This window comes from Perognathus longimembris, chromosome 7, assembly GCF_023159225.1.
Source record: "Perognathus longimembris pacificus isolate PPM17 chromosome 7, ASM2315922v1, whole genome shotgun sequence".
Taxonomy (NCBI): domain Eukaryota; kingdom Metazoa; phylum Chordata; class Mammalia; order Rodentia; family Heteromyidae; genus Perognathus; species Perognathus longimembris.
Genome location: NC_063167.1, coordinates 19,790,420 through 19,814,476, shown reverse-complemented (window position 1 = coordinate 19,814,476; position 24,057 = coordinate 19,790,420). Strand labels below are relative to the sequence as shown.

Below are 24,057 nucleotides of genomic sequence, written 5' to 3'. Positions count from 1 at the left end.
CTACCTACTTTAAAAACCTAACAAGCTCCAGTTACCACTGAGTACGGGCCGGGCCCCATCGACAGCGGCGCGCTGGGCAGGGCCGTCTCATGACCTCGCCTCGGCCCTTCCCACACGGTCCTTCGCCGCTCGAGCTGTTTTCACCTCGGTTCGGGCGCTGGCCGCCACTCGTAAGAAAAAAAGGATTTCCTTTGGGGAGAAGCAGCGAGTTAGGGGGGTGGTTTTTGGAAAGATCTGGACCTTCGGAGCACGGGCCAGCAGCTAGAGGAGGCGGCGGCAGGGTTGGGGAAGTGGGCGGGAACCCGGGCACTATCCATCAAACACTTCGCGCTAGGAGATCGCTATTTAATTAAAAGTCGTCTTCGGGCCTCCACGGCGGCCCAGAAACCTCCATTCCCGGACCGGGGTGGAAACATGGTCTCCACGCGGAGACCAAGAACAAGACCGGGACGTGATGCTCAGGTTCCGAAGGGGCGGGAGCAAAGGAACAAAGCCGCGGCCATCCCTGGCCTGATGGCCAGGCGACCCGAAGGGACCCCGAGGCCTGCTTACCTGCCGTCAGCAACTGCATGGCGTGAGTGAAGGACGGATCGAGTGAATCCTTCTCGGCCATGAGTTCCGGCAGGTACTTGTTGTTCTCCGTTTCCATCTTGGCCGAGGCTGTGGCCGAGGGGGGCAGCAGCGGGGTCGGCGCTGGACCGCCCACCGTCGCGTCTGGGCCCGTGGCCGAGGGCGGCAGCAGCGGCGGTGGCTGCGTGGCGGGCGAGGCCCGGGCGCCCCCCCGGACTCCTCCTCCCCGGCACCGGTGAGGCGGCGGTGGCTGCCGTGACGGCGGCGGACGCACCGAGGAGTGGGCACATGAGTGGTCCTTGGAGCAGCTGCGGCCCGAGGACCGGGTCATGCGCGCGGCAGAGTCGTCCCGGCGCTGCATCGCGAAGGATGTGAGGCGAGCAAGCGAGGAAGCGACGCAGCGGCGGCAGAGGCCCGACGGCGGTTGGCGGGGATGGGAGAGCCGGAGCGACTGCGACCGAAGCCGACCCGAGCGACCCAAAGAGGGAGAGCACCGGAAGTGGGGCGGCGCGCGTGCGCAGCCTGCCACCGGCACCGCCCTTGGGTTTCTCCGCGGAGAACAAAGTCCCCAGTCGGACCACTGCGCGTGCGCATCACCGGGGCGCCCGAAGACGTCGCCTCCCGCTTCGCTTTCCGTCGGAGCCTTCTGGACTAGAGCTCAGCACGCATGCGCGGGCCGCCGCCGCGGCCCTCCTTCGTTTTTCTTTTCCTCGTGACTCCGCGCTAGCGGAACACGTGGCTCCGCCCCCTTTTGGGGATGCTGGAGGGGCGGTGGAATGTCTTTGTCTGCGCGCCGGCCTGCCGAGTGTGAGTCGGGAGACTTGTTACTCGGAGGCCACGCCCCCTCCAACGTGCGGGCGGTGGGCACCGGCCCGGACCCATGCCCGGGAGAGATGCGCCCCGGGAGGCGCGAGTAAGGAAACTGCCAGCCGGAGCCGGGAGAGGAGGGGAGAGCCTTGAGGTTGGAGGAGAGGAGGAAGATGCTGCCCGAGCAGAGGGGCAGGAGGTGGGAGGAAGAGGGAAAGGAAGACCACGAGAGTCAGAGGCCTGGCTGAGTGGTGAAAGGAGAAGAAAGCCTGTGGGCGCGGGGGCGGGGGGGGGGGGAACGGTAGAAGGATGGCTCGGTGGGAAGGTTGAAGGCTGCTTACTGCAGGACTTAAGAGGGAAGGAGAGAGCAGAACCTCAAATATACGAAGAACGGGCTCCAGACCCAAGCAAGTTGTCCAAGAAGTTGCATCCCAAGGTTTTCAGAATAGTAGGTTCCCAAACGTTAGCCATTGGTGCGGACATAACTCCGAATAGTACCGGGTTTGTGAGTGTATTTCTATTTGTACCAGTGGCCTGGGCCACTGTTACCGCAGTCCTTGTGTTCAAGGCTAGTGCTCTAGCACTTTGAACCACAGTTCCATTTCCAGGTTTTTGGTGCTTAATTGGAGATAAGACTCCCACACTTTCCTGCCCCAGCTGGCTTCGAACCCCCAGCCTCAAATCTCAAGTAGCTAGGATTATAGGCATGAACCACTGGTGCCCATCTAGAACTGGTTTTGAACTCAAGGCCTTACCATTAACAAACAGATGCTCTACCACTTGAGCCATTTCTCTAGCCCTTTATGCTTTTAGTAATTTTGTGAGTAGGTAAGATTTTTTTTTTACAGTATTTAAACCTCCCACAGGTGGGTTAACAGGTGCCCACCACAAGGCCCACCTCTTGGTTGAGATAGGAATCGTTTTAGCCTAGTCTGGCCTCCCAACTGAGAGCCTCATCACAACCACCAAAGTAGCTGGGTAGTAGGTGTGACCCACTGCACCTGGAGCAAAGAATTCTCCCCACTCCCATCCCCTTGGCTACTTATGCAGTTTGAACTCAGGACCTGAATAGCTGGGCTTGTTAGCTACAGTGTTCTCTACCACTCGGACAACAACCCCAGTCCAGCTTTTTTGCTGGTTATTTGGGAGATAGATTCTCTTGGACTTTTCTGCTTAGGCTTGGAACCATGATCCTCAGACCTCAGCCTCCTGAGGAGCTAGGATTATACCCTCCAGTACCTGACAAACTATTGCCACATTTTGCTTTTAAAAATCAAAGAGTAGGGCTGGGAATATGGCCTAGTGGCAAGAGTGCTTGCCTCCCATACATGAAGCCCTGGGTTTGATTCCCCAGCACCACATATATAGAAAATGGCCAGAAGTGACACTGTGGTTCAAGTGGCAGAGTGCAAGCCTTGAGCAAAAAGAAGCCTTGGACAGTGCTCAGGCCCTGTCCAAAAAAAAAAAAAAAAAGAGGATGGATACTCCACACATGTACTTACAATGCTTTCTATGCTTAGAAATCAGGGAAATATATTTTTCTGTTTTGGTTTTGTTTTTTTTGCCAGTCATGGAGCTTGACCTCAGGTCCTGAGAACTGTCCTGGGCTTCTTTTTGCTCAAGGTTAGCTCTTTACCACTTGAGCCACAGTGCCACTTCTGGCTGTTTTCTATATATGTGGTGCTGAGGAATTGAACCCAGGGCTTCATGTATATGAGGCAAGCACTCTTGCCAGTAGACCATATTCCCAGCCCCAATGCTTAAAATTTTAAAGGGGGGCTGGGAATGGCTTAGTGGTAGAGTGCTTGCCTTGAATGCTTGAAGCCCTGGGTTTGATTCCTCATCACCACATAAACATAAAAGGCCAAAAACAAACAAAACAAACCAGAAAAGGCCAGAAGTGGCTCTGTGGCTCAAGTGGTAGTGTGCTGTCCTTGAGCAAAAAGGAAGCCAGGGCCAGTGGTCAGGCCCTGAGTCCAAGGCCCAGGACTGGCAAAAAATAAAAAAAGGGTTGGGGGGGCTCAATGCAAGAAGAGCAGAATTGTATTCAAAAGGAATGTATTCAAAAGGAATGTAACTCATATGTGTGTACCATGAGGAAGACAAGAGAATCTCACAAAGGGTCAGTGAGTGATGCCTCTTCTGTGTTTCAAGCGTTTCAAGCCCTCTCAGGAGTCAGGATGCTTCAGGCCACTTTATTGGTTGCCGAAACTATCTAAAGACAAATGCAACAAATTTAAAGAGACTAGGGTTTTTTTTTTTTTTTTTTTTTTTTGGCCAGTCCTGGGCCTTGGACTCAGGGCCTGAGCACTGTCCCTGGCTTCCTTTTGCTCAAGGCTAGCACTCTGCCACTTGAGCCACAGCGCCACTTCTGGCCGTTTTCTGTATATGTGGTGCCGGGGAATCGAACCCAGGGCCTCATGTATACGAGGCAAGCTCTCTTGCCACTAGGCCATATCCCCAGCCCCTAGGGTTTTTTTTTTAATTATTTATCCTCAAAGTGATGTACAGAGGGGTTACAGTTTCATACATAAGGCAATGGGTTGGGCTGGGAATATGGCCTAGTAGCAAGAAAGCTCGCCTCATATACATGAAGCCCTGGGTTCAATTCTCCAGCACCACATATATAGAAAACGGCCAGAAGGGGCGCTGTGGCTCAAGTGGCAGAGTGCTAGCCTTGAGCAAAAAGAAGCCAGGGACAGTGCTCAGGCCCTGAGTCCAAGCCCCAGGACTGGCAAAAATAAAAATAAAAAATAAGGCAATGGGTTCATGTTTTGTACAATTTGTTACCTCCTCCCTCATTTTCCCCCTCCCCCTTTCCCTAAAGAGACTAGTTTTTATTTGTGATTCTAGAATTGGACAATACCTCGTTCCATGAAATATAATGAGCATTTCCCCTTAAACAAATGTGGATTTCTTTTTTTTTTTTGACAACTCTAAGGAGAAATGTAATGTGACAGGTGCCAAAAGATAAGTGAACATTAAGTGTGACTGGGATTCAAAACAGTAGATTTAAGCCAGAAGAGAATGAGTTCCGAGCAAGAGGAAGTGTGAATAAATGGGAAGAGGTGGTAATGTGAGAGATGCTTTCAGGCTGAAGGAACAGGCAGGTTGAGAAAGCAGCTTTGTGAGGAGAGGAAAAGGACACTAAGGATTTATAACTCCCCTGCAATTCATTTCTGCCTCTGTCCTTGAAACTCTTGCTTGGGCAGTGGTGTTACAAATGGCTGATGTGTCCTTGCTCAGTAATGAGATGCCCTGATGGAGGTGCCTTGAGCTGAGGCTAATAAAACTTTGATAATGATGTGTCTAGGAAGGAGCTGAGTAGTGGTGTCTGGGTTTTCTGGACCAGCATCAACAGTTACTGCATATGATTAAAACACCTGCTGTACACCTTAAATAGACACAGAAGTAAACCAAGAAAGTAATTTTTAGATTCCCACCAAACCTTTACTTACTTTGCATGTGGTTAAAGAGGGGTGCTAGGGGCTTTTCTCCCTAGGGAGAACCTAAGAACCTCCCAAGTCCCTGAGTTGCTGAGGCTGCAGTGTAAAAAATAAAAATAGATGTTTAAAAGCTGCTTTGGGGGACTGGGAATGTGGCTTGGTGGTAGAAGGCTTGCCTTGCATGCATGAAGTCCTGGGTTCTGTTCCTCAGCACCACATACACAGAAAAAAGCTATAAGTGGCACTGTGGCTCAAGTAATGAGCGCGAGCCTTCAGCAAAAAGAAGCTTAGGGACAGTGCCCAGGACCTGAGTTGAAGCCCCAGGACTGGCAAAAAAAAACAAAAACAAAAAACATGCTGAGGGGGCTGGGGATATGGCCTAGTGGCAAGAGTGCTTGCCTCATATACATGAGGCCCTGGGTTCGATTCCCCAGCACCACATATACAGAAAATGGCCAGAAATGGCGCTGTGGCTCAAGTGGCAGAGTGCTAGCCTTGAGCAAAAAGAAGCCAGGGACAGTGCTCAGGCCCAGAGTCCAAGGCCCCAGGACTGGCCAAAAAAAAAAAAAAACATGCTGAGGATGAAGGTGGCATGGTTCAAATGTTAAAATGCCAGCCAAGCAAGCATAAGGCTGAGGTCAAACCCACTATCTGCAAAAATAAAAATCAACACAGAATCTGGGGGCTGGGAATGTGGCCTAGTGGTAGAGTCCTTGCCTAGCATGCATGAAGCCCTGGGTTCAATTCCTCAGTACTACATACACAGAAAAAAACTGGAAGTGGCTCTGTGGCTCTAGTGGTAGAGCACTAGCCTTGAGCAAAAGAAGCTTAGGGACAGAGCCTAGACCCTGAGTTCAAGCCCCAGGACTGGCAAAAGAAAATCTGCTTTTGCTGAAGATCACTGACTTCATACTAGAACCACAAATTAACTAAAAGCGGGATAAAAACTAAGTATCCAAGACCTCCTCCATTGTATATCTCTGTCCTTCATCCTGAGCCAATTTCTCTTACAGTCACTTTATTGCCATTTTAAAATCCAAGAACGATCCCAACACTTTCCAGACATCAATGACTTACTGTAACAAGGCACCAAGCCTGACTGGCTCTCTCAGTCATGTGCTGCCACTAGACTGTTTTATGCATACCTCTCTCCACCTGACCCCTGTTCTTTGTCTGTTTAAACCTATAACTCATGTCTGTACCTCAAAGATGGCTAAAAATACACTCATGTACAGTCTTCATCACATTTGTGTCATGTACTCTTTGTCTGCCCTTCACCACGTCTCTTATTTGGTACACACAGACAAATGACCAGACCTGATATGTACAACTCCTTGAATTTGGGTCTGTGGTCAAAAACTCTGGGTTTATTCATATTGCTCAAGTAAAAACGACTTTCCATTTCAAGGTTTGGGATGACTGTGAAGGGTTGCCCAAGGGCGGGGGCGGGGGGGTGGGAGAGGATGGGACAAGGAAACGCCCTGAAAGCCTAGAGGTCTAGGCTTTCATTTTGTATTAACTGAAGTGTGCCATCTGTCCCAAGTTTACCTGAGGGTTAACAGCCTTGTGAAAAGACTTACTGGGGCTGGGGATCTGGCTTAGCGGAAGAGCACCTGTCTGGGGAGCGCAAGGCCCCGAGTTCGGTCCTCAGCTCTGGAAAAAAACCCCACAAAACTATAAAAGACCAAAAAGACTTACTTTGGAGCAAGGCAGACAAATTCAAACCCAGCAATGCTTTGCCCCAGCAGTGTGTCAGGAAAATCACAACCTCCTGGAACCTTCCTTTCCTCTTCTATGAAGTGGGAGGTAGTTTCTACATTGCAGGCTTGCTGTAAACATTAACAAATTGCAGTATAAACTTCCTGACAATAGAGTTTATGAACAGAAATAATTTGGTTTGATTTTATAATGATTTGTAGGTACTTTATGTAGACTGTGGACCTGGAAATCCTGAGTTTTTAACGTTTTTGTTTTTATTTGGCCACTCCTGGGGCTTGAATTCAGGAACTGGTCACTGTCCCTGAGCTTTTTTGCTCAAGGCTAGCACTCTACCACTTGAGCCACAGCGCCACTTCTGGCTTTTTCTGTGTCTGTAGTGCTGAGGAATCGAAGCCAGGGCTTCATGTGTGCTTGGCAAGCACTCTACCACTAAGCCACATTCCCAGCCCCAAATCCTGGTTTTAATCTGCATTCATTTTGATGACTTTTAGCTAGATTTTGTTTTGGAGGTGGGGGAGTTTGTATTCCTTTTTTTTTTTTTTCCTACCCTATTTCCTAAATTTCTTCCTTAATCTAGTTCGAAGTGTGTGATAGGCCATGATTCCGAGCTTGGTGATTCAGGGTCCCTGAGGCACCTTAACTTTGCTCAACTTTTTGATAAAGCAGAGGTAATAACAATACCTTCCTCAGGGCTATTTGGGTCCAAAGATATTCTGTAAAGCCACTTAGCAACAGCCTAACAATTCAATTTGGAGGTGCTTAACAAAGGAAAGCAGCCATTGTTATTACTGAGAGCATTTATGGAGTATCTTCAGGCAGACTGTCACTTTCACTTAAGTCCCCCAGTGGCTGGAAGGCCTACCCTTCTACTGGTGGCTCCCTGCCTGACTTGTCCTGAATAGGGCAGCAGCAGGCCCTGTCTACATCCCCCATACCTCGGCCAGTTCCTGGACAGAAAGGGCTCCAGCCCTGGTCAGGAAAGTTTCTTTTCCAACTATGTATTTACTCTGTTCAGTCCTGAATGACTTCTTGCCATCAGTTGTGTGGAGTAAGGGGGCCAGAGACAGGAAGCTGGAAGTTCAGCATTAACTAAGAGATTCTCTCCTCTCAGGGAGTTAACAGTGAAGAGTAAACCAAGTTATGTGGCTTGGAAAGTGTAATAGAAATATATAAAAAGCCATGGAATGCCCAAGAAAAAGTGATAGACCAAACCCTACCATCACCAACACCACCATGAGTTAGGTATCGGAGAAGTTGCCAGTGGAGTGAGGTGGGGCTTTTCTATATTTGAGACTCTTAACAGAGCTTGATCCCAAATCAATATTCTCTCATAGAATTCACAGCTCTGAAACTTCAATCTCTAATTCAGATTTCTGGGTTCCAAATATAGAGAGCCAATTTGCAGCTCCATTGTTCTTAGCTGGATGTCTCAGAAGCCCCTCCCACTCTGTGTCCCCAGTAGAACTCAAATCACAGACACTAGCAGTGCTGCTACAGGGTGCATGGGCTCTTTTATACTTTTCCTGCTTCCAAGCCTGCTCTGCTCCAGTGCCTCACCTACAGGCCATCAGACCAAGCTCAATGTCAGGCCCCACTCCTTGCTTGCCTCCCTTTGGTCCTTATAATTCCCTTAGTTTCCCCACAACAGGCACCTTAGATAGTGGCGGAGGACAAGTGCAGAGGCAGAGGGTTATGCCCAGGGACTATAGTTGTCACTGAGTCTGACAGCCACATGTGGAAAGTCCCTAGAAGCTGCCAGTTGTTAATGGCTCACGCCTACAATCAGGAGGCTGAGATCTGAGGATCACAGTTCAAAGTCAGTCCAGGAAGCAAAATCTGTGAGACTCATCTTGAGTTAACTACCAAGAAAGCCAGAAGTAGTAGAGCAGTGATGCAGGATAGAGAAGGTAGGATCACTCAAGTGGTTGAGCTCGAAAAAGTCAAGGGATAAGCTGGGCCTTGGTGGCTCACACCTGTAGTCCTAGCTACTCAGGAGGCTGAGATCTGAGTCAGATCATCTTTCAAACTTGTCCCAGGTAGGGAAGTCTGTGAGAGTCTTCAGTTAACCACAAAAAGCCAGAAGTGGAGCTGTGGCTCAAATGGTAGCATGTCAAACCCCACTACCACCACCACCAACCAACAACAAAACCCTGTATCCAGTCAAATGGTAACATGCTAGGTTTGAGAACAAAAGCTCAGGGACAGGCCCCAGGCCCTGAATTCAAACCACAAGGCTGGCAAAAACACAACAAAACAAAAACTTGAGCAAGAGCATGAAAGTACTGCGTATGTGTGCATGAGTACACACACACACACACACACACACACACACACACACACACACACACACACACACACCCCAACTCCCCTAGAAGCATCCCAGAAATTCCTGAAGGGGAGCTCTGCAGGGGCAAGAACAGGAACTTGATGATTCATATTCCTGTGGCTTTGTTTGAACCTATAGGCCACTAAAGACTGCATCGTATTTGAATTACAATTTTTTTGTATCTCTCCTGCTAACCAGTTGCAAAATAAATTGCCACTCTGCCTTCACCTTCATCATTGACCTATTTCCTTCAGTATCCCCTGTCTCAGGGAACAGCACCTCTAGCACAAGCTGAAAATCTGAGTGGTCCTAACTTCTCTCCATTGCCTTACCACTTTAAATCCTATTTTTGTTTATCCTATATCAAAAAACCATATTTCTCTTAACTCCACTGCCTCTCCCTCCATCTGAAGTACTATAATGGCTCACCTGAGTTTCCTCCCTGCCTCCCTCCCTCCTTCCTTCCTTTTATCTTTCTTTCTTTTTTTGCCAGTTCTGGGCACTGAACTCTGGGCCTGAGCACTGTCCTTGGCTTCTTTTTGCTCAAGGCTACCACTTGAACCACAGTTCCACTTCTAGCTTTTCCTGTATATGTGGTACTGAGGAATTGAACCCAGGGCTTCATAAATGCTAGGCAAGCACTTTGCCACAAGGCTACATTCCCAGCCCTCCCTCCTTCCTTTCTACTTCCCTCCCTCCCTTCTGTCCTTCCTACTTTCTTGATCCCTTCCCTCCTTCCTCCTTCCTTCTTTCTTTCCTTCCTTCTTCCCTCCCTCCCTTCCTCTCTCTTTTTTCTCTTTTCTTTTTTGTACTAATATTCAGTCTTAAGTTAAGGACCTTGTACTTTTGCTTGGCTTTCTTGCTCAAGGATGAATTCCTCCTTTCTACCTTTCCTCCCTCGCTCCCTCTTTCCTTCCTTCCTTCCTTTCTCCTTCTGTATCTCTATTTTTTCTTTTCTTTTTTGTACTGATATTGGGTCTTGAGCTCAGGACATTGTACTCTTGCTTGACTTTCTTGCTCTAGGCTGAATTTCTTTCACTTGAATCACATCTCCATTTCTAGCTTTTTGCTGGTAAGGTCTCTTGGATTTATCAGTGAGGGCTGGCTTGAACTGATCCTCAGATCTCAGCCTCTTGAGTAGCTAGGGTAATAGGTGTGAGCCACCAGTGCCCGCTACTCACCTGAATTTCTGATCTGGTCTTTTACTGCTCCTTCTGCACTCCTTTACAATTCTCATACCATTCCAAAATACAAATCTGATTGTGCTTGTCTCTTTTGTCTTCTTCTTTTTATTTTCCTTTGTGTCAGTCCTGGGGCCTGAACTCAGAGCCTGGGTGCTATCCCTGAGCTGCTTTTTCTTAAGGCTAGTGCTAGGGGCTAGGGATATGGCCTAGTGGCAAGAGTGCTTGCCTCGTATACATGAGGCCCTGGGTTCAATTCCCCAGCACCACATATACGGAAAATGGCCAGAAGTGGTGCTGTGGCTCAAGTGGTACAGTGCTAGCCTTGAGCAAAAAGAAGCCAGGGACAGTGCTCAGGCCCTGAGTTCATGGCCCAGGACTGGCCAAAAAAAAAAAAGAAAAGAAAAACAAGCTAGGGACAGTGCTCAGACTCTGAGTTCAAGGCCCAGCACTGGCAAAAAAACAAAAAAACAAAAACTAACTTAATTTTTAAAAAAGTCTCATGGACTTTTCTGCCCTTTGGGTCATGATCCTCAGATCTCAGCCTCCTGAGTAGCTAGGGTGACAGGCATAAGCCACCTGGCTCTTTTGTTATTGTTAATAAAGGCATACATAATAACACACACACACACGTATACACAAATGCACTCCTTGCTTAACTTTTTCAGTGACCTCTCATTGCCCTGCAGATAAAGACCAGAGTCTTTAACTTGTCTGACCCAGCTGTGTGCATGGCTGGCCAGGCTGACCTTTTCCAACTGTGCCTGTATTTAGCAGTCCTGGGTTTTTCCAGTTCCCCAAATAAGCCAAATTCTTGCTTGCCACAGACCACACATGGTCTAGTCCCACTTCAGGTTCAATTGCTGCTCTCTTCCTCATGCCCTGAAGTGTCTCTCCTGTAGCATTCACATGTCACTTCTTCAGGAAAGCCTCCCAGAACCCCAGGACAGTGTTACAAACTTTCATAACTCTTTTCTAAGTCATCATATTTCTTTTACAGTACTGGAGACTCAAATCCATGGCCTTGTTTGTGCTAGGTAAATGTTCTTACCACTGAAGGTATGTATGTCCCAGGCCCCTTTAGTTTTTCTTGAAGTAGATGTAGGAAACACACCTACACCCCTCCCCCACATTAGAATTCTCCAAGCAATGATTTGCTTCTGCCTTTAGATGGCACTGCCTCCATCCCACTCCCCAGGTATCGTGCTGTCAGCCTGGCTTTTAAAGCTTTGGATTCTTGAAGGATCATTCTGGATGTGGAATCAGAGAACAGATGAAGAGTAGTAGAGGGTAGTAGCAGCCAGAAGCACCCAGGGAGAAAAAGAGTTCATACTCAAATTAGAGACACTTAGACCCAAGGGACCCTATATCGGGACTCAGTGTGAGTCCAGTTTGTCAAGTGTGGGGTCAGTAAAGGGTAGAATCTTCAGAACGTATAGCCCATTTTCTTGTTTGTGTTTTTTTTTTTTTTTTTTTTTTTTGGTCAGTTCTGAGGCTTGATCTCAGGGCCTGGGAACTATCCCTTAGCTGTTTCTACTCAAGGCTGGTGCTCTACTCCTTGAGCCATAGCTGGCTTGTTGTTGGTTGATTGGAGATAAAGAGTCTAGACATTGGAGATAAGTGATCTAGGCATAGTGTCTAGACCACTAGACACTGTGTTGAAAATGAACTATACAACTTGTGGATAGAGATGGGAGGGAGTGAAGGAAGGGGTGGCATTGTCTAAAAAGAAATGTACTCATTACCTGACTTATGTAACTGTAACCCCTCTGTACATCACCTTTATAACAATAAAAAATTGAAAAAGCAAAGAGCCTCACAGACTTTCCTGTCCCATCCTCAGATCTCAGTGTCATGAGTAGCTTGGATTACAGGCATCAGCCACAAACGCTAAGGCCTATTGTCTGCCATCAGTTTTGTTGGCTCCTACAGGAAAAAGGAAAATCAGAGGGGCTAGGGATATGGCCTAGTGGCAAGAGTGCTTGCCTCGGATACATGAGGCCCTGGGTTTGATTCCCCAGCACCACATATACAGAAAATGGCCAGAAGTGGCGCTGTGGCTCAAGTGGCAGAGTGCTAGCCTTGAGCAAGAAGAAGTCAGGGACAGTGCTCAGGTCCTGAGTTCAAGCCCCAGGACTGGCCAAAAAAAAAAAAAGGGAAATCAGAAAATCCACTGATTCTGGCTGATCTGAGTAAACATGGGGAATTTAATAAGGTACATTCTACCTTATGGGCCTACTAGTTATTTTGTTATGCCCAGATTTTGGGGTCCCAAGGAGCCGAAAGCTGATGTAATCACACGAGAGTCTTATTGCAAGCTCAAGCCTGGGCTCAAGATTATCACTGACGCAGCTGTCAAGAGCCCCGACCCTCCATTCAGCAGGGTTATTATAGGGTTTGGGGGAACATTCCATGTGACACATCATCACATGTCACATCGCGGGAAAATCAAAACAGCATAGCAACTCGCAGCAAATCATTTCGTATCACGGCAAAGTTATAAAATAATTCTTAAGAATGATTGGCCTAATCAATGGCGGGAACGGGCCTGGTGAAGGTGACAAATGATCTGGGTTGGGTTGCAAGGTGTCACCCAAGTCATCCTTAGCTTTAAGGGGACACAATAACCATGTTTCAGGAACACAAAACACACTGGCCACACTTCAAAACATTTCCTTTGTGTCACAAGGGCTAAAGCATTCTAACTTTAACTGACCTCTGGTCAAATGAAGTCTCTCTGGCTACCTTCATTATTTTAGACTGCATTTTCACGTTGACATGTTCTGCAGTTATTCCAGGAAGCTTCAGGGCCCAGTTAGGCCCAAGCTACAATATGGAGGTACAATGGCTGCTTAGGTTCTTCAATTTCGAAACAAACTCTTGCCTTTTTTCCTAGGCCTGTATCCAGACTACAGTTTGCCTATTTTATGCCTCCCATAATAGCTGAGATAAGACTCCACACTTGGCTTATTCTGTTGAGATGGGATCTTGCAAACTTTTTTGCTCAAGCTGGCCTAGAACCAAGATCCTCCCAATCTCAGCTTCCCACACAGCTAGGATGACAAATGTACACTACTGTACCAAGCTATCAATTGAGAGAGAGTCTAGCTAGGAGAATGGTTTTAAGTGAAAAATTAAGTGTAATTAGAGAGTAGTGAAACTGATTTTTCAGGTAACCGTTTTTTCCCCCAGTTCTGGGGCTTGAACTCACAGCCTGAGCACTGTCCCTGCCTTCTTTTTGCTCAAGGTTAACACTGTACCACTTGAGCCACAGCACCACTCCTGGCTTTTTCCATATATGTGGTGCTGAGGAATTGAACCCAGAGCTTCATGTATGTGAAGCAAGCACTCTACCACTAGGCCATATCCCCAGCCCCAGATAACTAACATGACAGCCAGTTCTAAAAGGTAAGATTCCAAAAATCCTTCTGAGAAGCTGGGCTCTGGTGTTTCATGTCTGTAATCCTAGCTACTCAGGAGGGTTGAAATCTGAGGATCAAGGTTCAAAGCCAACATGGGCAAGAAAGTCTGTGCGCCTCTTCTCTCCAGTAATCTACTTAAAACAACAACAACAAAAAAAAAACCCAAAAAAACAGAGGAGAGGCTGTGGCTCAAAGTGGTAGCATGCTAGCCTTGAGCAGACAAGCTCAGGGACAGTGCCCAGGCCCTGAGTTCAAGCCATACAACGGTCCTTTTGAACAATGAAAGTACTGTGAGAACAAGGAAGGACACATCCACCCAAAAAATAATTACTTCAAGACAGCACTTTTTTTCTTCATGTATACATGCGTTCATTCAACAAATATTTATTAACTTTTCCTCTAACAGGTGATAGGCATTGTTCCTGGTGGTAAGTGGTGAACAAGACAAAATCTTCATGTTTGTGTTATTTTTAGGAGACAGATAAATGGGGCAAAAGTTGTTTTTGCCAGTCCTGGGACTTGAACTCTGGGCCTGGGCACTATCCCTGAGCCTCTTGGTGTTCAAGGCTAGCGCTCTACCACTTAAGCCACAGTGCCACTTCTGGATTTTTTTTTCTAATTTATTGGAGAAGAGTCTCACAGACTTTACTGCCTGGGCTGGCTTCAAACTACAACCCTCAGATCTCAGGCTCCTGAGTAACGAGGATTACAGGTGTGAGCCACCAGCACCCAACCCCAAAAGTAAGTTCTAAAAGGCTAAAAGCAGCCAGGCAATGGGGGCTCACGCCTGTAGTCCCAGATACTCAGGAGGCTAAGATCTGATAATTGTGGTTCAAAGCCAGTTTGGGCAAAAAAATCTGTGAGACTCTTATTTCTAATTAACTACTATAAAAGCTGGAAGTAGAGCAATAAATCACTCAAGTGGTAAAGTGCTAGCCTTGAGCAAAAAAAAACAAAAAAAAAAAACAAAAAAACGCTCAGGGATAACTCTGAAGTCCTGAGTTCAAGCCCCAGGACTCACACACATACACACACATATACATAAAGATGTGTGTTCCTCAGCCAGCTGCTGGTGGCTCATACCTATAATCCTAGCTACTCAGGAGTCTGAGAAGTGCGGTTTGAAGCTAATTGGGACAGAAAAGTCTGTGAGACTTATTTCTAATTAAAAGGCTAGAAGTGAAGATATGGCTCAAGTGGTAGAGCACCAGTCTTGAGTAAAAAAGCTAAGCAAGAGTGCCAGGCCCTGAGTTCAAGCTCCAGTACTCCCCCCTACACTTCATGTGCACATTTGCACACACACAAAAGACATGAATTCTCTGGTTGTTGATTGTGGGAGACACGGATAAGCAAATTGGCAATGGCAAGTCCAAGTGACTGTGGTAAGTGCTAGCATTACATAAACACAATGTATGAAGGGATAACAGAGGAAGACCACCTATCCTAGTCTTCAAGCTGAAGGAATGCTTCTTAGAGAAGGAGCCACCTCAGCAGAAGGTGAAGTGTTGCAAACCATGGCAGGTGCCTTGTCCCGCTGCAGCCGGGAGCAAGGCTGGGAGCAAAGGAATGATGGGATACCAGACCGTGGAATTGGTTTTGGGGTACCAGGGCACCTGCTGCTTCACTCCAGCAACAGATACCGAGGGTCCCATGGACAGGGATTTAATTAATTATCAAACAAGAGAGTATGTGCAGAAAACAAGGTAGCCAACTTTAAGAGATAAGGGCTCCATGGTGGAAGGAATAATCCTAGGATTAGTGACTTCCTGAAAACAGGATGAAAAGGTGAGCAGTAAACAGCCAATTTGATTAGGTCACCTGCAAGTTCAGAAACTGGCCACTGTAATGCTAAGCACAATAGGTCTTGTCAGGGCCACCCTCTGCATTCAAAGGGACAGAGAATGGCTGTCCATTTCTCTCCAGCCGACCTTATGGCTCTGCACTTCCGGTTCCCACAGTGAAGGGCCTCAGGAATTACAGGTGGAGCACTGAAGAGCGCCCCATATCAAGAGATGAGTTTTAACTGGGTGCAGTCGTACACACCAATAGTTCAGGAAGCTGTGGCAGGAGGATTAAATTTTCAAGGCCTGCCTAAGCTTCATAGAGCCTGTCTTAGAGAGAGGGAGAGAAGAGAGACCGGGAGGGAGGAGACAGAGAGGAGTCTGGTGAGAGGTCTCATAGTTTAGCACGCCTGGACCTTAGAGGCATCTATCTTGTTAAAAAAGAAATCAGCTTAACGTTATTTTATTTTTATAAGCCTCTGGAGTTTGCATAAAAAAGGCATTCTGAGGTTTGTCAGCAGTGAAATGACCCAGTTCAGGGCTTGCCCAACTCTCGGCTGCCTCTCCCTAATCTCCTGCAGTCAGTCTTAATAATCATCTGTCAGCTGGAACTTGGAGCTCCATGTGGGAAAAAGCAAAGCCTCCTGGTTGAACACCTCAGTTCTCCCTTAACTGGATAAACAGAAACACGGGAGGAAAAATCAGTATATTGTTCTCTGTGTGGAGGAAGACCGAGTCCTAGGAGCCTTTTCTGGAACACCAGGTTGAAGTGTGGGAAACAGACTGGGTCAGCTTAAGCTTTTCAAACAGGCTCTCAGAAAATCCACTCTATATCAAAGAATGGGACCAGTCTGTACCTCCATAAACTGATGCACTGGGTTTGTCCCTAACCTCCAGGGAAGATATGCATAAAAGGGATTACTTATTAGCACAGATGGTCTACATTTATTGAGATAGAGATTTATTCTCTGTACAATAAGACACTTTCTGAGACAAGCTGACTGTAATGGGATTCCCCCCAAGGGAGGGGACCACAATGTAATGGGGTCTGAGGGGGGGGGGGGCGGAATCCCCCATGCCTCCAAGAGTCCATCACTCAGACAGTCTCAAGTAAAAAGATGGGTTTATTGGGGAAGCAAAAGTATACTGACCGGCCAGCGTCAAGGCCCAGACTCGGGAGCTGGGACCATGCGCCCCAGGGCCACACTTGGGTCGGGTTAAAGGCAAACACCACATGGTCAAGTCTGCCACACAGGTGGCCAGTGAGGTTACAACACTTAGAGCATGCCAAGTCACATGCAGGTGGCCAATGGAGTTACAATCTGCCTCATAGCAACTGTTTGAACCAACCTATCATTTTAGTTAGCCTTGGCGCATGGATTTGGTGGGGCTCACATGATGCAGGCAGACAGGCCTACTCATGAGAGGGCACAGGTTTAACCTTGAGCGTTCCACTGTTCCACTACTCAGGTGGTCTAGCAGTTTACACAATCTTATCACAGCAAAGGGGAACTTCCCTGGATAGGGCTGGGGAGATCTTAGTGTAGATGGAGTCGGCTTCTGCTCTCTTTAACTAATCTGAGATGGAGTCAGTCTGATACTCAACAGCCGATGATGGCGCTGGCCAGATCTGACCTTGATATTACACTGACTAGGGCACTGTGAGTAAGATAATAGTTCCCCCCCCACCCCAAATTGTTCATTTTTTTTTTTTTGGCCAGTCCTGGGCCTTGAACTCAGGGCCTGAGCACTGTCCCTGGCTTCTTTTTGCTCAAGGCTAGTACTCTGCCACTTGAGCCACAGCGCCACTTCTGGCCGTTTTCTGTATATGTGGTGCTGGGGAATTGAACCCAGGGCCTCATGTATACAAGGCAAGCACTCTTGCCACTAGGCCATATACCCAGCCCCCCACCCCAAATTGTTGATTCAGTTTCATTGGATTAGAAAACTAAACAGTCCACTAAGCCAAGAAGGAAGGAAAGGTGGTCTTTAATATCTTCATTACAGACAAGAGCCTGGGATCCTGAGTTTGTTTTGTACCTGTATTGGGGCTTGAACTCAGGGCCTTGTGCTCTAAACTCAAACTTCTCATTTAGGGCTGGTGATCTACCACTGGAGCCATGCCTACAGTCTGCTCTACCAAAATTGAAACCGTGCAGCTATTCTGGCAGTTAATTGGAGATAGTGTCTCCGATTTTTCTTCTCAGGCCAGTTTTGAACCTCAGTCCTCAGCGCTCAGCTGCCTGGGTAGCTAAGATTTTCAACATGACTCACCAGTACCTGGCTACAGGTGTTATCTTTTACAGAAGGCCTCATTTTTTTGCCAGGCTGGTTTGGACTGTGATACTATTTTATGCTTCTGCTGTTATCTGAAATGATAGGTACATGTCACCCAGCTTTTTCTTTTTTTTGTTGGTTATAGGGCTTGAACTCAGGGCCTAGGCACTGTCTCTGAGCTGTTTCACTCAAGGCTAGTGCTCTACCATTTTGAACCACAGCACCACTTCAGTTTTCTGGTGGTTAATTGGAGATGAGACTAACAGGGACTCTCCTGCCCAGGCTGGCTTCGATCCTCAGATATCAGCCTCCTGAGTAGCTAGGATTACAGGTGTGAGCCACCAGTGCCTGTCTTTGTACCATTAAGTTGACCTTAGTGAACAAATTCATTTTAAAACTATTAAGTTGGCATGGAAAAAAAAATCAAGCAATTAAGTTGCTTTCTTCAAGTTTATCAAGCCTTTATTTTCAAGGAAGGAGGACTGCTCTACAAAATAATCTAAAAAGCAGGGTGCTGGTGGTTCACACCTGTAATCCTTGCTGCTCAGAAGGCTGAGATCTGAGGATCACAGTTTGAAGCCAGCCTGAGCAGGGAAGCCTGTGAGACTCTGTCTCCAATTAACCACCAAAAAAAGTCAGAACTGAAGCTGTGGCCCAAGTGATAGAGCGCTAGCCTTGAGCAAAAGAAGCTCAGGGACAGTGCCCAGGCCCTGAGTTTAAGCCCTAGGGGACACACACACAAATAATCTAAAGAAAACATAAGTTGGAATGTTTTCCTTTTGCTAAACTTAGCCAGGTACTTCTGAAACCTTTCTTCCATCTTAGATCCTAAAATTACTAATTCATAATAACTACTAGAAATCACAATTACTAACAGCGCTCAAAGGACTTAGTATATGTCAGGCTCTGTGTAAGCCTTTCAGGGGTCAAGAATATGCAACCCATTAGGTCTATAGAACCTTCAAAATCATTTGATACATAGATCAGATAGGTGCTTTTCATTGCTGCTCATAGCTCATCTGCTTACACACTGATGTTGTTATGTCCCTTGAATGATGTTATAAATACCCAAATGGTCCTTGGCAGAAAAAGAATTTCTTACCTCTGCTAGAATTAAGGACCATAGTTATGCCTATTTTATAGAGAGGAAGAAACTGAGGCCCAAACTCTTAACTCACATTAAGGCCATATTAAAGTTTGGAACCAAGGACTGATTTCAAAGTCTGTTATTAGATCACTAATAGTTGTAGAGATTTATTCTATTTTTTTAAGTGACAAGATGGGGATGTACCTGTGCTTTTTCTCATTGGCTAGCACTGTACCGACCAAACATACCTCCAACCCCTGTAGAAATTTATTCTAAGAAATAGGTTCTTTAAATGCATGAGAATGACTTTTTTGTATGTGCTATTCTGGGGCTTGAACTCAGGGCCTGGGCACTGTCCCTGAGCTTCTTTTGCCAATGCTAGCACTCTACCACTGGAGCCACAGTGCCACTTCCAGCTTTTTCTGTTTGTGTGGTACTGAGGAATCAAACCCAGGGCTTCATGCATGCTAGGCAAGCACTCTACCAGTAAGCCAATCTAAGCCCTCTTTTTTTTTTTCCTTTTTTTAGCAGACAGAGAAAATTTATTTGAAAGTGAGTGGACTGAAGAGAAAGGAAGCCATGAAAGACTTTCCTAACACAGGTCCCTCAAGGATGAGTCCTGAACTATGCACCTTAAATAGGTCACCAATATAGAGTGTCTTCTCCCCAACCAGAATATGAGGTACCTGTTATGCCCAAGTCGCGAGAAGACCACCAAGAAGACAACCGAGAGCCAGACGTTTCGAAATGCAAAAGCAAGGCTTTATTCGGGCGAGCTGCAGATCGGGCCTTGTCCTACCCACCAACACAGCGGAGGTTAGGAGGAAGACCCCAAGCTGAGATTTCACAGGGCTTATAAAGACAAAAAACCAACATTACAGCAATCAGGTGTTCTCAGGGCTAGAGACATTCCGGGGTGATTAGAGTTAAGCATTCCCAGGCGGTTAGAGTTAAACAGGGAGTTTCCTGAGTAGCTGGGCCCTAATAAGCTAATTGGTGGCCTGGGTTTGCTCACAGGGCCTGCTTATCTCAGGTTCCCGTAGTAAAGTGGGGCCTGACTTCAAAATGGCTTTAGTCTGGCTCTTCAGTACCGAAGTGGAAAATGGAATGATCCTTTCCAATTTTATACTTAACTCACTTATAGGATTTTTTTTTTTTTTTGTCCCTACAAGTTCATGTTCAGTGGGTTTGAAGGTCCTATTTCCCAAGGGAGGAATGCTTCCTCCAGAGAAGACACATTAAATTGGTTCCCTCTATTTGGAAGTAAGACTTCCTCTGGGTCATTTTGGGCCCCTCATGCTATTGAACCAATAGCAGAAAGGGAGTTTACAATATTGGCTAGGCTGATTGATCCTTCCCATCAAGTGGAAACTAGGTTGCAACTTCCACCAGTGGCCAGGAGAAGGAGGTTTGTTTCCAATGGATTCATCTGGGTGCCTCTTAGTACTCCCACATCTAATAACAGCTGGTGTGAAACTATAGCAAAGTCATAAAGATGGACCACTAACAGCATGGATTCAAGCCAAAGGCCAGGGCTAAGGGGAACATAGACTAGAACTAGAAACCAGAAGAAGGCAGCTTAGATGGAAGGTCACCTTCTCAGAGTCTTACATCTCTATAGATACCTTACATTCTTTTATTGTTTTTCTATTTTCTATATTTCTATTTATCAATTTTTATTATCTTTCCCACAACTTCTAAGCTATCTGAGAAGAACAACGCTAGTGATATTTTTACTATTTAGATTCCAGATGGAAAATAATTGTACAGAAATCACCTGGTTATAGTACAGTTTGGAAACTGATGGGTTTTCTTTTTTTTTTTTAAAGCTTCCTTGGAAAAGTTATTTTGTATTTTTTAAAATTCTTTATTGTTATGGGCCTCTTACATGCTAGGTTAGCATTCTACCACTAAGCCACATTCCCAGCCCCACTTATGGGTTTTCTTCTCCCCTGTATTTTTTTTTTTGGCCAGTCCTGGGCCTTGGACTCAGGGCCTGAGCACTGTCCCTGGCTTCTTCCCGTTCAAGGCTAACACTCTGCCACCTGAGCCACAACACCGCTTCTGGCCGTTTTCTGTATATGTGGTGCTGGGGAATCGAACCTAGGGCCTCATGTATCCGAGGCAGGCACTCTTGCCACTAGGCTATATCCCCAGCCCTGTATTTTTTTTTTTTGCCAGTTCTTGGGCTTGAACTCAGGGCCTGAGCACTGTCCCTGGCTGCTTTTTGCTCAAGGCTAGCACTCTGCCACTTCAGCCACAGCGCCACTTCTGGCTTTTTCTATATATGTGGTGCTGAGGAATCAAACCAAGGGCTTCATGTATATGAGGCAAGCACCTTGCCATGATCCATCTGTTATGCTTTCTGATAGCTAGGATAACAGGTGAGAGTCACTACATCCAGCTTCTCCTTGAGAAGGATTCTCATGAACTGTTTCTTTCCTACCTGGGCTGACCTTGAGCCCCGATCCCAATCATCTCAGCCTCTCTCCAAGTAGCTAGGAATATAGGCATGAGCTACCCATGCCTCACCCCTGATCTCATTCTTCCTTGGGTTCAACCAATAGGAGGCTCAAGGAGACTGGTTTGTAGGAGAAAACAGTTTCGGAATTTCCCCTGTTCGAGGCTATATTTATTTATTTTTTCTTGTAATGGCTAATTTTCTCCAAAACAGTAGCATCTGTTGGTGTGTCATCTTTCGTGGCTCAGGGTCTCTTTGAGCTCAGAAAACGCCATTCTCAGGTTGGGGATGTGGCCTAGTGGCAAGAGTGCTTGCCTCTTATACTTGAAGCCCTGGGTTCTGTTCCCCAGCACCACATATACAGAAAATGGCCAGAAGTGGCACTGTGACTCAAGTGGCAGAGTGCTAGCCTTGAGCAAAAAGAAGCCAGGGACAGTGCTCAGGCCCTGAGTCCAAGGCCCAGGACTGGCAAAAAAAAAAAAAAAAAAAAGAAAACTCCATTCTTTCTCCTTGTCTTTTTTGTTGTTGTTGTTGTTGTTAGTTTGTTTTTTTTTTTGCCAGTCCTGGGCTTGAACTCAGGGCTTGAGCACTGTCCCTGGCTTCTTTTTGCTCAAGGCTAGTACTCTGCCACTTGAGTCACAGTGCCACTTCTGGCCATTTTCTATATATGTGGTGCTGGGGAACAGAACCCAGGGCTTCCTGTATACGAGGCAAGCACTCTTGCCACTAGGCCATATTCCCAGCCCTCTCCTTGTCTTTTCAAGCAGACATACTAATGGCTTACTGCTATTGCTAGCCCCTGGCTACCTCCATCTTCCATTTTGATTCTTTTTTTGGGGGGGGGGGGGGGCCAGTCGTGGGCCTTGGACTCAGGGCCCGAGCACTGTCCCTGGCTTCTTCCCGCTCAAGGCTAGCACTCTGCCACTTGAGCCACAGCGCCGCTTCTGGCCGTTTTCTGTATATGTGGTGCTGGGGAATCGAACCTAGGGCCTCGTGTATCCGAGGCAGGCACTCTTGCCACTAGGCTATATCCCCAGCCCCCATTTTGATTCTTTTTACCCTGGCCTATTTATTGAATAGTTCCTTCATTAAACTTTCTGTATCTGTGTACTAGAGTCTCCTGCTGAGACCCTGACTGAAAGACCTATCATTTAAAGGTGAATTATAAATTTCTGAAAATTTATCTGAGTTTATTAAAAATTGACAGGTGCTAGTGGCTCATGTTGGAAATCCTAGATACTCAGGAGGCTGAGATCCAGATAATTGCTGAAAAATCCATGAAACTCCATCTCCAAAGTAACCAGAAAAAAGCAGGTCTGGAGGCATGGCTCAAATGGTAGAATGTCAACCAAGCAAGCAAATCATGCAAGAGTGTGTTCCTGAGTTCAAACCTGGGTACTAGCAAAAAAAAGATAAAAATAATAGTCATAAAACATTAAGAGGATGTTGGGTGCCAGTGGCTCACACCTGTAATCCTAGCTACGCAGGAGGCTGAAATCAGAGGATTACAGTTTAAAGCCAGTCCAAGTAGGCATGTCTGTGAAACTCTTATCTGCAATAAACCACAAGAAAAGCTGGAAGTGGAGCTGGGGCTCAAGTGGTAGAGCACTAGCTTTGAGCAAAAGAAGCCCAGGGATAGTGCTTAGGCCCTGAGTTCAAGCTCTAGGACTGGCAACAACAACAACAAACGATAAGAGGATTGAAGATGAAATTTAAGTCATTTTTTTACTCAACATTTATTGAATACTCCTGGATATGCAAATTAGGTATTGGGAATATAAAAATTAATGTTAGTTGCTATCTAGTGCACAGCTAGCTGGGAGACACAGGTATATAAATTGCACAGTGTCCTAAGTACTCTCTAATGGAGTTCTCAAAGTACTCTGGAACAGATTTAAAGTTTACTCCTTTACTTCACATCCTGGATTTATTTTAGTTTCTTCTCCCAATAGCTATTTAGGGGCATATAAAAACTAAAAGAAACAATTATTTTAAAAAGATTATTTTCATATTCTTAGTATATGCTGTAATTCCCAGTGTAACAGAAAAACTTATGGAGGGAAATCCACCAAAGTGTTCCCAGTTGTTACCTTTTTTTTTTTTTTGGCCAGTCCTGGGGCTTGGACTCAAGGCCTGAGCACTGTCCCTGGCTTCTTTTTGCTCAAGGCTAGCACTCTGCCACTTGAGTCACAGCGCCACTTCTGGCCATTTTCTGTACATGTGGTGCTGGGGAATCAAACCCAGGGCCTCATGTATATGAAGCAGGCACTCTTGCCACTAGGCCATATCCCCAGCCCCCCCAGTTGTTACCTTTGAGAAAAGGAAATAGCCAGGGAGGCTGGACTTCATCATCACTTGATATATTTATACATTACTTATATTTGGTTTTCAATTTGTTGTGTGTGCCAATCCTAGAGCTTGAACTCAGGGCCTGCACATTGTCCCTTAGCTTTGTTGCTCAAGGCTATCCCTCTACCACTTGAACCACAGCTCTACTTCCTTTTTTGGCGGGGGAGGGGGTTAGTTAATTTGAGATCAGAGTTTCATAAACTTTTCTGCCTGAGCTAGCTTTGAACTGCAATCCTCAAACTTCAGATTTCTGATTATAGATGTGAGCCACCAGTGCCAGGCCTTTTTCCCCCCCTCCTTTTCTTTCCTTCACCTTTGCCCCTATAAATTATTATGATTATTATTAGTTATTGTGATGATTATTTTGCCAGTCCTAAGGCTTGAACTCAGGGCCTGAACACTGTCCCTGAGCTTCTTTTGCTTAAGGCTAGCATTCTACCACTTGAGCCATAGCGCCACTTCTGGCTTTTTCTGTTTATTTGGGAACCCAGGGCTTCATGAATGCTAGGCAAGCACTTTGCCACTAAGCCACATTCCCTGCCCGCTGTAAAGTAATTTGTTGATGGAATCCTTTTTTTTTGTTTGTGTGCTTGTGCTGGTATTGGGGCTTGAACTTAGGGCTTTGGACTCT

The 24,057-nt window shown here is 46.4% G+C and overlaps 1 protein-coding gene across 2 annotated transcripts in view; it reads right to left on the bottom strand.

The window, feature by feature from the left end:
• Khdrbs1 (KH RNA binding domain containing, signal transduction associated 1) overlaps positions 1-1,129 on the bottom strand; it is a 44,772-nt gene extending 43,643 nt beyond the window's left edge. The window contains exon 1 of one of the 2 annotated variants that reach the window (XR_007211555.1): positions 553-1,129. Coding sequence is in view for 1 of the 2 variants with exons in the window: in XM_048350760.1 (XP_048206717.1) it covers positions 553-931 (379 nt within the window). In the remaining variant the exon portion in view is untranslated. The remainder of the gene's footprint in view (positions 1-552) is intronic. The other variant, XM_048350760.1, reaches the window with a different exon arrangement.
• Positions 1,130-24,057: the final 22,928 nt, after the last annotated feature.